This window comes from Zosterops lateralis, assembly GCF_965231275.1.
Source record: "Zosterops lateralis genome assembly, chromosome: 6".
NCBI classification, from domain to species: Eukaryota; Metazoa; Chordata; class Aves; order Passeriformes; family Zosteropidae; genus Zosterops; species Zosterops lateralis.
Window position 1 is genome coordinate 51,841,659 of NC_139761.1, and position 14,416 is coordinate 51,856,074.

General features: G+C 40.9%; 2 protein-coding genes across 2 annotated transcripts; both read right to left on the reverse strand.

Moving 5' to 3' along the window:
- Positions 1-22: 22 nt before the first annotated feature.
- Positions 23-8,449, reverse strand: LOC310910168 (uncharacterized protein C11orf16 homolog; the record flags this gene model as incomplete). The annotated part of the gene is made up of 8 exons (XM_083862626.1): positions 8,368-8,449; positions 6,937-7,141; positions 5,986-6,136; positions 4,852-5,080; positions 3,457-4,122; positions 2,838-3,025; positions 992-1,186; positions 23-97 (listed from the first exon to the last, which is right to left on the reverse strand). The coding sequence occupies exons 2-8, from the start codon at positions 7,101-7,103 to the stop codon at positions 23-25; spliced, it is 1,671 nt and encodes a 556-aa protein (XP_083718752.1). The 5' UTR covers positions 7,104-7,141; positions 8,368-8,449.
- A 1,703-nt stretch (positions 8,450-10,152) lies between these two features.
- On the reverse strand, positions 10,153-10,680 carry ASCL3 (achaete-scute family bHLH transcription factor 3; the record flags this gene model as incomplete). Its single annotated transcript, XM_083863782.1, has 1 exon — positions 10,153-10,680. The coding sequence occupies one exon, from the start codon at positions 10,678-10,680 to the stop codon at positions 10,153-10,155; it is 528 nt and encodes a 175-aa protein (XP_083719908.1).
- Between the last annotated feature and the right edge of the window lie 3,736 nt (positions 10,681-14,416).

Consider the following 14,416-nt stretch of genomic DNA (forward strand, 5'->3'; position numbering starts at 1 on the left):
GTGGTATGAATGTGGGTGTACATTAGCTTCTGTAGGCTGGCACTGGTTTTGGAGCAGCTGGCTCACAAGCCACTCTCCTGTCTGTACTTTTGCTAGTCTGGTAAAGAAATGAAATACAAATGAAATTCACTGCCTAGAACCCCAACTCAGAAACATGCTGAAATATATATCAGGTGTTCAGTCTAGGTGCATGAGCACATGAGTTGATTCAAGTTCTGTCTCTTTGCAGGCTTTGCAGACCACACTAAACCCCTTTTCTGAGAGCTGTCGGGTACCTTAAATTATCCAATTTACTGCTGAGCAACTGCACACTGCAGCTTATGGCCAAGTTCATATGCTTTAAACATGAGCAGTCCCACTAACAAAACTCCCTGGATGCTTAACTTTCCCAAAGGACCAGATTCCACATTTAGAATTAGTGATGCGATCTATATAGATCTCTCATCTTTTTGTAGCAGATAGTATTAAGGTTTCAGTTCATTTTCATCAGAATATAAAAATCAGTGGTTTGAATGCTAATCATTTTGTTGTTTTTATCTATGGTAGCAGGTCCTTTAGCTTCTGGCTACTTTTGCTTGTGCTTCAATCCCCAAAAAAATTCTTTCAGCTGTCAGCTTGTATTGTTTCTCCATTCCTCCTGGCTTCCTATAAACAGAAACTGCTTTGCTGAATTTCTGTGGCTCCCTCCAGAGAACTGTAGACAAATGGGAGGTTTACTGGACTCCTGCTGTGCATCTGTTCAGATTTTTAGTGCTCATACTAGCTCACCTGATCTCTCCAGAATTGTAAAGTCAAGTCCAAATAGTTAGGAATTTATTGTAGCACTTTAGAATAAAGAATGAGGAGGCTCAAGTTTGATGTGGGCAAAATTAGAGTTTCTCACTTATTAAAATTATATAGTTATCCATGAAGATATTCTACTGAGGCAGTACCTAAATCAGAACTTGATTAGTTAAAAAAGTATAACACTGATACAGTAGAAGAAGTTTACCTGAAATTTCAGCCCCTGAACTTGATGAGCTGTACATGTACCGAATTCTGGTTGATCATGTCTCTCTCTGCCTCGTTGCAAGTGAGCTCTGACAGGGTCTATAACATCAGGTTTGTCATCTCCAACACAAGTCGCTTTACATTTATCATCTGATGCTGCTTTATATCTCTGTTTTTCTGATGCTGCAGAGCCTTCTTCCTGGAGGACAGAAAACAAATCCCTCAGAAGTCTTGTCTAAAAAAAGCATCAGTGTCTTTGTTAACTGCTGCTTTTCTGGCTGTACCTCTGCTTCACATAGCTTTAACAATGGTCTATTTTCTGTGCTAATACAAACTTTACTGCTGAAACACACAATTGCAAGACCAAAGGATTTTCAGAAGCTGTTCGGGTTTGATTTAAAACTTTTCTACTTCAGAAGTCAGGAGGATTTTGTTGACTGCAGTGAGGGGACATCAGCCCCCCCAGAGAGTACCTCTGGGAAGGCTGTCCTTTAACTCCCTTTGTTTGCTGCAAGCCATTTCCAATGCAGCCTGTATTATGTGATAAAACTGCTTCAGCTATCTCAGAGTAGCAATGGATCTTCTGGGTTTAAAACCACCAAGGGCTATTTTACAGGAACAAAATTCTGTCATTATACCCTGTATTATCACGTTGCATCCACTACTGTGATTCATGCTGCTGCTTTGAGGCTGGAATGAAACAATTCTGTTTTCTTTATTAGTTTTACCGAAAGGCAACTCATGTCACTTCAGTGCACAGCTCTGACACTGCTAACAGAGCATGCCTGCCTGGAGCTCCATACTGGCCTGAAAATTCTTAGGAAATCAATTACAAAGGTGTGTGGTTATGTAACTATGATTATTTAAAGAATAAAGTAGAATAGGAAGTGGGAACTATACAGTTGCTAAGTTGGCATCTGCTTAAAATAAATGAATACAATTGTGAGAATACAAGAGGCATTCCTGTATATTCTCTGTTCATCAAGACAAGTTATTAATGGATTCATCTCTAAACATGCAAGTTTATAACATTTCAAGTTTTATTTTGTAGTCAGCTAGCAAGAGCATGAAGGTACAGAGAAGCTATCATTTGATTTCATGTATATAATTTATTAATTGTACTCTAATGTGTTTGTGCAGAGCACTGTTTCTGCTCTTGTGCAGAGCACTGATTCTGTCAGAATCCTGACATTCTCTTTCATCTTTCCCTTCTTCCTCAAGTAAGTTGTTTTCTTCCTCATTTCTGTGTTTGCTTTTTTTATCATTCATGTTCTGATTTTTTTTTCCAAGTTTTTCTAAAGCACGAGGGAAACCAGGCCTAAAACCCAGGGTATTGGTGTTGTTCCTAGCTGTGACACAGTTTGCTTGCTCTGTATCCCCCAGCTTCACAGTAGGAATCTGCTGTTTAAACTGGTTGCAAAGACTGTTTACCAAAGAATCTGCTTTTATCTCTCAGAGACAGAAACTGTGACTATCACCATTTGATTGGCAGGGCTCAGCACCTTTCCATGAATTTAACATAGAACATCATAGGGTAGATGTCTATGGGCACTTGGCAGGTTTCTGAAATTAAATCTGCATTATTGAATGCTCACATGGCTACTGACAATTGTTTCCATTTTACCAAGTAGTAGTTTCAGCCCTTTCTTAAGGCTTGGGGGTTTTTGTTTTGGTTTCATTGGTGGAGAACTTTCCTATCTATCACAAAACTGGTGGATGGCTTTAGGAAGCAGTTACGTTACAATGTATTTTTCTTGCCAGGTTCCAAACCACTTACAAGAATATTTTTTTCCATTCAAACAAACCTCCTGCTTACATAACTACAGTATTAATTCAGATTACCTTACCCTCAATGATGGCTCAAAATCTTTGTCTCCTAGGGCTTCTTTCAGTGTGAGTTGCCGTCTGTGAGTCTGCTCGATGGTTTCAAACATTGCACTCTGCTGAGCTGGGGCCACACTGGATGTGTCCCCAGTGGAGATGGCTTTGGATTCCAGCTGGCCCTTTGTACATGTGCTGCTACAACTTCCAGGTCCTGGGAAAGAGTAAAATTGTTTTTAAGAGTGAAACCAGAACTGAAATGGAGAAACATTCATTTCAGAGGAGAGAAAAATGCACTTTAAGCCCGAAAGGAATTCTTTCAGGTTATTCTGAATGGATGAGCTATGCAGGTTAATGAAGCTGTCAGCACCATAAAAGGCATAGGAAAATGACAGGAAACAGAGAGGAATATCTGTGCTTCCAAATGAAATTAATTGTTCTGGTAGTTTTCCATGGGATGAGCTACCAAAAGAAGAGCCAGAGGAGGCAGCAGAAATATTGGGGAGGGGGAAGAATGGTATCAGTCTGACATGAAATGTTACAGTATTAATACCAATAACCTGCAGGGAAAGTAACTGCCCTATCCAGAAGACTTGGTTTTGTTTCCTCTGACACTTGCTTCCCTGAGGAATTGTTTGAAGGTACCTGAATTACTGCAATGGGACTTGTAGTGGATTCTTTCCCAGTATTTCCCCTCAGGTCTTGCAGAATTCTTTAGCCTGGGCTTTTCAAGACAGCTGGAGCGTGTGTTAACAGCACTGTCTCTCACAGTACTCTTAGTGAGGGATGGCTTCAGGTTCCACTCCGAATCAGAAGAGGGAGAAGATGTTGCCACAGCTGCAGCTTCTCCTTGCTTTGTGCCTTTCAGTGCTAGAAGGTGTGGAGAGGGCTCACTGCTGGACTCTACCTCTTCAGCTTTATCCTGAAAGACCAGAGACCTGGAGGGAAGAGGCCACCAGGCAGCAGCACAGGGATGGCAGCAGCAGATGCACCTTAGCCAGGCTGATGAACAGCAGATACCACCAGCACAGTGGTGGTGGAAATGTGGCCAGCAGGGAGAGCAGAGCAAGCAGTGCTTGGCAAGGCTACACACAGCGCAAGCAGGAATCAGGGCTGGCTTAGGACTGCAAGGAAAAATACAAGAGCTAGTGTCCTGGCTTGGTCTGGGCTTCAGCCTGCTGGTGAAGGGCATGTGGATCATCTCCACAATCCTCTCCCACAGGCTAGGAGGGATCCACAGAGCCACACCACGGGGGAGTTTCACTTGCTTGTCATTCCAGAACTGGACCGTAATTTCTTCATCCTCTGAGGCTGGTAAGAGAAAAAGTAAGCAGCCTTAAGCAGGTGGCCTGCCTGGGCAGTGCACACAGACAGATCAGGCTCTGCAGCTTTATGCAATTTGTACTCCTGCCAAGAGGCAGGATCAACTCTTGTCCCCAACACCTCACCACAGTGTCACAGAGGTGAGTGGACAGCCTGGGCACCATAACTAAAACAACAGGCTTGGCAGTATCTTTCCTCCCAATTTGTCATCAGATGAACAAGAAAACGATGACAGTAATTTTTGTTGTTGCTGCCAAAGTTAGCAGTGCTGCTCTGAGAATAGTATTTTGGTAAGTCAGTGGAGCTTGACTGTCAGACACAGGAAAAATGAATGAGCTGTTGAAATCTCCTACGTCTGGGTGATAAAATCACCCCCAGATGTACCATTTGGTACAAATGTGAGCATTTAAGCTCAGATGAATGCTTCCTGGAAGTTGTCTCACTTGTATATGCCATGAAAAGGCCACAGTCCTGCAACATGGCAGAAACAGCCTTGTCCCAGCTACACCCATGGACACAGACGATGACATTTTTATGGGTCACAACGGTGAGGTTACACACAGATATCCATCAGCTCCTGCAAGCTTGGAGCAACACTAAGCTGTAATCTGTGCTCTGCTGTTTCTCTGGCAGCAGCACCCTGACAAGAGTTTATCCTGACAGACTCACTGGTGTGCCAGAGGAACAAGAGGAGGAGGAGAGAAGCACTTTCCTTACCTCGTAAGGGATCCCTTGTCTCAATGCCTCTGAGGACAGTTCCTGGGCCATACCTGGCCCTATCTGGCTCCCAGGGTGCCAGCACTCTGTCTCCAGGGAGCAAGGAGTGCTTCATCCCGTTCACATATTCCAGGATGTCGTCCTTGGCTGTTTTTTGCACACACAGAGAATGCCTTCCACGAGACACAAGCGGTTTGGCAAACTCTACCAGGAACATCCCTCTTTCATTCTATTACCAGGAACAAAATACCAAATCCAGTGAAAAACAGCCCATAATGTGCCAGGTAATGCAACTTTTGCTAAGAGGCCACCCTGTGCCTACATGACTAGGGCAAAACAAGCCTGAGCAGCAGCTGGAGTGTGTAGTGTTAATTCAGCATTGAGACAGCCCAAAAAACCTCCCTGAGGCTCACCTGAAAGCAAGATGAGTGAAGCTCATATGTTCAGATTCACTGCTACTAGGATCCATATTTTCTTTCCCAAGAGAAAAGGCTATAGACAAGTGTATTTCACAAACCAAGCTGTGTGTGCCAAGGAACAAGGGACACTGAAGCCATTCAGACCTGTTCTTCAGTCATGCCCAAGTCTTTCCTCATTACATACAACACTAGCTCTACTTCTCTACTTCTTGGGGGCGGGGGGGGAGGAAGTTGGGAATTTTTATTTTCTCTTATATTAAGGCATGTCAAGAGGCTTTCCATCAACCATGAGATGAGGCACTTCCCTGTTCTTGAGAAAGAACAGGCTCTTTTTTTGTGTTAAGTTTGAAGTGCTAACAAACCAATGAATTAAAGCTTTCACTAACCTTTCTGGAAAGACCCTGAGCCATTGGTCTGTGGCTGACTCAAGCTGGACATGTGTACATAAAACACAAACCCTTTTCCTGTGCTGTTGATGGTTCTGTGTCTGCACACAACAGCAGCCCCTACACTGCTGGCAGCAGCACTCGGCCTGGCTGTGCCTGGCTCAGTGCCCAGCACCAGCACAAGGCTGCTCAAGCACCTGCTGTCCTGGTGATCTGCTCTCTAATCTCATCAGCTGAACCAAAAACTGCTACACTGAACTCAGGTGATGTGTGAGGACTGCTTCCTATTATACATCCCCCCCAGCCACCACACAGCAGCCATCACTCACCTCTATCTCCTCTTTTACTGTACCAGGGTAATAAAATCCATCTTGTTCCCCTCTAGCCAGCACAGGCACGTTGTTCCCTGGGGCCCCTGATTCCTCCAGTCTCTTCCATGCTGGGCCAGAGGAGGGGAGGCAGTGGCTGATCCACTGGCACCTCAAAGAAAAGAAAATGAGTCAGCCATGAAGGAAATAGATTCTGTAGGTCATGAAAAAAAATAATCTTGTAAGATTTAAGAACTGGAACACTCCACCTCATTTTGTAGCACTCCCACAGACCAAATAGTGTGGGAAGAAACAGAAAACTTGCTTGTGCTGAGATAATTCCTTGATCTTGGGAAAAACACACCAGTGCCTGCTTTTACTCAGATTTCTTTGCTTTGGGCTTTACAGGAAGTGAGCCAGGAGCATGCTGGAATCCTGGGCCAGCATTACTTGCACCAGCCCCTTTGCTCTTCACCTGGCAAGACAATGCAACCCTTTGGATCAGGAGAAAAGATCCGTCTGCAGCACAGAGCACAGTGAAGGTGCACTCCAGAGTGCTGGGGATGATGGTTTACACTGAAGCATTCAGGGAACAGCAAAGCAGAGGAGTAAACAACAATGCTGCTGGTTGATGACAGGTTCTAGTTCAGAACTGAGAAAATAATCCCCTGTCACAAAGCATTACAAACATTTAATGGAAGATGACTGCTAATGCAAGATGCTTTTATTTATCGCAATAATATTAAAGAAATGTTTCTTTGACAGGAGGCTTACTCAGGCTTTGCTCTTTGTAATCTCCAAGGTAGCAAATAACTTTAGTTAATACATCTAAAGAACTGCCAGTGCAGGGGTGGGAAAGCTCAAATGATCTTCAAGCTGCTAATTTATTAATCTGACACACCAGCCTGGTTTATCCTATTAGATACCATGGAAAAAAACAAATCACAGACTTAATCAGGAACTTGATTTTACCTCTGGGGGGCGAGGGACTCAACGATCCAGGGAGGATACACAACAAAAGAGCTCCTGCAGCAGGGGCTAACTGTGGATATGACAGTGGAACAGGAAGATTTGTCCAAAGCTGGCCTCACACTGCAATACCTGCGATCACTGGGCAGGGACCCTTCCAAACGAGCCATACTTGGAAAAGCTGCTGCCTACAGGACTCAGTCGTTATCTGCTGGAAGAAAAGAGACAATGTACTGGCATTTCTAACACAAGCAAGTGCTGTCCAGTGCACCTCAAGAATCCAGTAATTTTCATTGTTTTTGTTTAAAAACACTGAATTCAAAATATCCAGACTGCCATTTGGCCAGATGAGCCACATCACTGACTTCAGGGATCTTCACTCACCCAAATCCTAACCCGGAAAAAGGGCAGAAATATCCAAAGAGCTGTGATAATCCCCAGGAAAATAATAACTTTCACCTCCCTCTAACAATTGTTTCCCTCTGTAACACCCAGCTCTCTTTTCTTATACCAACATTCTTCCTTTAAAGCTTTCTTGTACACAGACCCAGCCAAACCTTCCCTGTTTTACAGGCTGAGACAGAAATTACAGCTGAAGTTGACAAGATGAGTAAACGTGACAGGTTTTGAACTTGATGTTAGATTACCTTTCCCTGTTATTTATTTATAGTGATGTATTAAGAGGAAATATTTTGATCTTTCAGCTGCCCTGTCATGTTTTATTAACAGTAGGATTATGGTTTGCAACGAGAAAGAATGAGATGCTCAGATGTGACAAGTGATAACTATTCAGAAGCTGTCACAGTAAGATCAATGATGTGATGCTATCTCTGGTAATTTCAAAAGATGTAGTAGACAAGCTTCCATTAATTTTTTCTTTTTAAATATTGCTTAGAAACACTTAGGATAAATTTTGCATGGAAATTCAACAACCCATAAAATTTAAGTATTTAATTTATTTTACAAAATGCAGTTTAAGCACTCATGTTTAGATTATATTTTGTCTCTTATCTAAGAAATATGACCTGGAAGACTTTTTTATGGAGACGCCCAGATAGATATATAATTTCATAAAACTAGCACAGCAAATCCAGCAAGAAGAGTGGATTAATTCTGCAAAATTCATATTTATGTCAGAAAACCAGAATAATATATCCACTTATTTCACAACTGCACAAACTCCTGTTACAAAACAAGATGGAATCAGTAATACTTTGCAAAGAAAGGCAACTATCACTTCTACATTAAAGCATTCTACATTCAGCTCAGAGTAGGGACTCCTGTTTCAACACAAAACAGTGCATTGACAAAGGCAATCATGCTGCTTTTTCTGGATAACTCCAAGTACTTTGGCACAGCAATATTTTAGACTTACCAGCTATTGGTAACAATACACCTGGTCCATTTGGATTAATCTGAATGCAGAAACCTCACCTTTTTGTCTGTTGGACACAAGGAGCCTTTTGCTGCCAGTGTTTCTCAGTTGCTATGGAGGTTACCACAGCTGTTACTCCCAGGATTGGACATCCTGACCTTACTGGTTAAAACCCAGCAGAACCAGGAACTGATTTCAGAGAGGACCATTTGACTGCCACACATTTGCTCAGTTTTGAGCTCCCCATGGATCTACTGCACTGCAGGACTGCAGGGGCAGAGAAGGCATTTTAAGAGAGCTCAGTGTTCTCTAGGCTTCTGCCTATGACTGCAGGGCAAAAAAATAGCATCAAAGTAACAGTTAAGGAAAATTTTAAAAAGCCAACCACCACAGGGTGTAACAAATAAATATGTTTGAAATAATCACAGAAAGGTTGAAGCTGAGACAAACCAAAGTCAAATCACTTTACAACTTTCTCCTTTCACAGTAAGGGGAAAGGATTAATGAATTCTACTCCTCTTTTACAAAGTGCCTATCAAAAATATGTCATATTATAATGCAGAAATCTACCTGTTAATCTCTGCTGAGATCCCTAATTTTCACATCCTCCTTTAAAGAAAGACAAAGAGCTGGCATTTGTTGATTTTTGTTGTTGTTGGTTGGTTAGTTTTGTTTGTGGTTTTTTGCAGGGAGGTGGTGTTTGGAATATTTAATTGACTTTTTTAAGGCATGTTTCAATTCACTGCTATAAAAACAACATAACAGGGTGACATGACTGCAGTTAGGGAGAAGCATACATCACTTGGGAAGTCTATAACTTTTTTTATGCAGTCTGCTGCACAGACAGGTTACAAGCTCTCAGGCTGTCACTAGAATTATTCAGTATCAATGATTCCTTTACACAGAGTAAATGTTAAGACATTTTTATCCATTATGAGCTAAACTTTCTCCATCATCTTCACACAGTTCTATTTTATAACACTTAACTGAAACCACCAGCAGTACAGAGGAACAGGGTGGGAGGTTGGGGAAGACCTCAACCATCATCAATCAAAGTCCCAAAAAATTTCTACTGCAGGATTATTTTTATGCCGATGGCCAAAACCTTACCAGCCCTCTTTATACTGTGTATTATGTAGGCAGTCCTAGTAATTTTTAAGGGCACTGACATCTGTACAAGAATCCAACTTTCAACAGAAATTACACAATGTCAAAAGCTTTCAATGCAATTGAAATGTTCACTAATAAGAAAATTATGGAACAGCACTTGCAAAACTTGATGCTCTTCCTATGTTCAGTAACTGTGCTTCAGAGATCTCCTACTCTATTTTTTCTATTCCGTTTTAAACTAAATTATCCTTTCTTTTGGCATCTAACAACACTCCTTGGAACCTTTAAAAAGGTATTTTAAAAGAAACACTGGCAATTAGATTGAGTATTTTAAGAAAGTGCATGTGAGAGTAAACCAATAACATTACAGAAAATGAGAAGAATTTCGGTCCCATAAGTAGAAAGATTTTATTTTAAAGCATGCAGGTTGTGATGATACATACAGTTACTTCACACATATAGGTGTTACATTTTTAGCTTGGTGACAAATATAGAAATGCGCTCTGATTTTCATCAATTAACTTAGGTAATTCAGCTGAGATTTTCCCAGTTGTCTCTCTCATATCTAAGTGTAGTTACTATCTGCAATGTTACAGCTCTTGTGTGGGCTGACAGTGACGTGTGCCACGATCTGCTCCTAAGAAGTGCCAGGAACACACACGTCATCACCATAGTGGCTACTACATTCCCAGACAGGATACCTTTGGCAGCCTTTGGAACACTTCAGATTGTCTTCAAAATGTGGTTTTGTTTGTTAGTGGCTTTGGTGCTTGGTTTGGCTCTGAGACACCTTTTCCTGCCACCACAGAGTCAGTGCACAGCACAGACTGCAGGTACCGGATGTATTTGATGGCAGCACGGAGGGTCTCCACTTTGCTGAGCCGTTTCTCCAAGTATTCCTTGGGCAGGTGGTGCCTCAGCTTGGTGTAGCCTTCATTGACACACTTCACACGCTGCCTTTCCCTCTCATTCCTCTTCCTGATGAAAGCTGACCCATAGGAGTACTCACTTTTGTGGAGACTGGAATGGGGCATTTGGTAGGGAAAGGGGCAGGGCTCACTGTAAAAGGTCTCCGTGATGAGATGCTCTGACATGAAGGGAAGGAATGACAAATCTTCAGGCAAAGGGACCTGGTTTGGTGTCTCTGGGTACACATGAAATGTCACCAGGGGGTCAGCACAGAAAGGCCTTGCCAGTTGTATGTGCTGAGCCTCAGCACAGATGAGGTTACAGTAGCTTTTGCCGTCCATCAGGTTCTGCATTTAGCCTGGAAACACATAATTACAGAATACTTTAAACAACTCACACTGAACAGTATAAAAAACTCACCTTGACTTACCAGTATTTGGCCTTGCTGACATTTCCCAGAAAAGATTTTTATCATGCCATTTGTGACATTTCAGAATGATGTTGGAAAATCATGCAGAACAAGACAACATTCCATTTAAAAAGTACAAGAAAGTGCAAGTCAGTCACACATGATTAAATGAATACACAACAGATATTAATAGAAGGTCACTAAAGTTTCCTAAATGAAAGAGCAAGCAGTCTTCTTTCACCTCAGCTTTAGAAATTAAGAGACTCTACCTATATATATTCCACATGGGTCTAGCTTGTCTAGCTCCAAATCCACTAAAAGTTATACATCTACAGACAACAAGTAAAGCAGGCCAACATCCAATGCATTCTCCCCACCACCTTCCCCTCCCTGAAAAAAACTAAATCTACAATTCCAGTAAAAGACTCCCTATTCATACCAAAGAGCCTTCAAAGACAAATTATTTTTCTCTCTATTCACTTGATGCTGCATTCAATATATAATCTCAACAAAATGGAAAACTTGTGCAGAGAATGGATCTCAATCTTAATTCCATGTCTGTCAGGTATTACATCCACTCATACAAAAATTTACAAGAAGTTTAGAGAGACAAGAGAATTTCTACTAAATCTAACATCTCCTTAGGTCCTCACATTCTTTCTCCACTCACCTGCAGATTAAACACAGACATGAGATACTAAAAGCAATCCTACTGCTAGAGGGTTATGAAATAAACAATTTATTAAGGAAAAATGCATTGTCCTAGTAATACAAAAAGGGAATGGCACACAATTGTTGGGGCTCTGCTGGAAATCTGTAAGTCAGACTAGCCTACCCTCATCCCCTCTCCTCAGAGCAGCATTACAGCAGGTGTAACTACTCAAAACACCCTGATGCATTTATTACACAGACACTCTTGCAGGGATTTATAAGAAACTGCATTACAGTGCCTTACAGTATCATTATTCAAACAGCTAAACATCAGCCTAAGTGCTGACAGTGTAATGACTGTTACCTAATAGCTTCTTTAAATATATTTGAAATAACCAGGTAATTTTTCAAGAATCATTTTGAGCCACCCTCACAGATTGCAACCAATACTTGCCTACAAGTGATCCAAAAATGCTCTTACCATCCACTTGTACATCCATACATTGCTGTCTAAAGCACTTAGGTTCTATTGCATCCTCTAAAATGGAAACCACACTTGAACATTCAACTAGGTTACTAGAAACTGCTGGATTCCATACTCACAGAAATCTGGCAAAGCCTCAGATGTTCCAATCACAGTTCCATAACACAAATCCTTCACCAGGATACAAGGATAATGTAATGTTTTCTAATGACTTCATTCCTGCCACATTTATTACAGATAATATTTACTTGGTATGGACCTATTCTTACAACATAGTCTATGAAAATGCCTCTGTATGCAGAGTTGTTTCTTTTTCTAATGCACGTAGATTTCACAGCAGAAATCCTATGAGTGAAGAATTCATTTATGGCTGTAAGGCATGAGTGGGAGTCCCATGCATCCTAAACAGGTATTTCTGGAGGCAGGCTAAAAGCATGAACACACACCATTTCACATTAACATGCATGCAAAAAATTCAGAGGTGAATATGCACTCCTCATAAAATGAAAATAGTAGACAGTCAACTTTCCCTTTTCTACTTATACAGCTTGAGTTATTGCCTAAAAACTTTCTGCTGCTAAAAACTTAAAAATACTGAGGAAGAAAAGTCTGCTACATAGCAAAAAAAAAAAAAAAAAAAAAAAAAAAAAAAAAATTATGGTATAACATCTCCAGATCAAGAAAGCAAAACCAACACAAGCCCTCAAGAAGAGATACTTGCAGCATTTGTTGGTTAGTACTGACACTTCTGCTGTGTAACAATGTTACATAAAAGTTACCTGCTGCCTCAACACCTGCACAAAGTGCAAAATTCAAGTGTTAGGAATATTTTCCTGTTAGACTAGAGACTCACCAACCTTCAGATGAAAGTAAAATCCAAGGAAACAAGACGTGCTGTCCTAAGAGTGATGAATACTTGAAAATATCTGAATTATATTAAAAAAAAAAAAGAAGTTAATGTTTCATTTTTCCAACACCTTATTTAATAAGAGATCACATTAAACAGGATTCATTAAAAAGCTATGAAAACACTGTTAGTAAAATGCTGGTAGAAGTGATTTACAAGAACATTGATATTCAGTGAAGATCTGTGGCTAGATACAGCAACATGCAAGTCTCTTACCTGAATTATGTAGCTTGTTCCACTGAGTCAATGACTGCTGCAATTTATAGTCAATTGACAACATGCAAAGTAGCTTACAGTTAGATCTGCTCATTTCTGGTTGGGCTTTTCCACCCACACCACAGCTATGATGGCAACAAAACTTGGCATTAAGGGCTAGAAATTTTGAAGCTGCTATTGAACACATCCAGATTACCTGAAAAAGTAATTAGGAATATGGTTTATTTACTTCCTCTTCGCCTTCTGTTGCACACTACTACAGTATAGTAAGGAAAATACAAAACAGTATTTTCAGTTATTGGCATTTTGTACTCTAATGTCTAAATATAAGAATTGGCTAGAATTTACGTAAATATTCACCATCAAGGCATAAGCAAACTAATTTCCACAGCTTCATTTTAAACACAGAAAAACAGCATTTATTTAGAAATTTGTGATGGATTTCTCTCCACTACAGGTGAGGACACATATTATTAGTCACCTTAATGCCTTTAAATTTAATCATTATACCTGTAATTTTGGGAAATTCTTTTAGTGTTGAGTGTAACATCATATAAAAGGCGAATATATATAAGAGAAGATTTGAGAACAGTGAGCCAACAGTAGCAACATGAGTTTTGCTTAGAAAGAGAAACAGTATGGAATCTATAATGCAATGTATACATGTACATGGATGCTACACACATCAGTATAGAGCAGTCCAATTGTACAGATGCAAAAAATAGGACACCTGTCTTCAAGATTCCCACATTTTACAGGATTGACACTTAAGACTATCTCATGGTTTGGCCCTTCTATCAATCAAAGCATAACCATGCAAAAAAAATCCAAATCCAAATCAGTTTAGCTTAAAACTGTAAAACACTGAGATCAGAAATACTTTTACTAGCAAAAGATGTACCTACATTGAGTCCTGCTTCTTGTGACTGTCATCCATCCAGGAAAGAAAGCTTCACCTTCTGCAGCCCCTGTGTGGGCCACAGTGCTGTATCCAACATCCCCCTTCCCACACCACCTTCAGGCCTCACAGGACAGGCAGCCACAAAATAGAACAGCACCCAGGACTGGTAGACAGGGAGATATTCAACAATCAAGGCATGTATTTCACAAACAGGCTGCACTCTTTTCCTTTAGTGGACGCCAAATACATCAGTGTCATAACCAGTAAACAAATGGCACCAACTGAACAACCTGCCATTCATCGGGGTGATGCCGAACACAAAAACTGAACCCAAGCCTGAATTTATTTTTCTTCATCTGTCAATCCTTGTGTTTTTTTGGTTTTTTTTTTAATTTAAAGCAAGAATCCTGTGAGTCCACCAATTCACGACCTGCTTAATTCACTCCAGGCTAACTCAGTTTTGGAAGTCTACAGGACATGAAAATGAAGCTCTGTATCTGTCTGTCCCCCAGGCATGGACT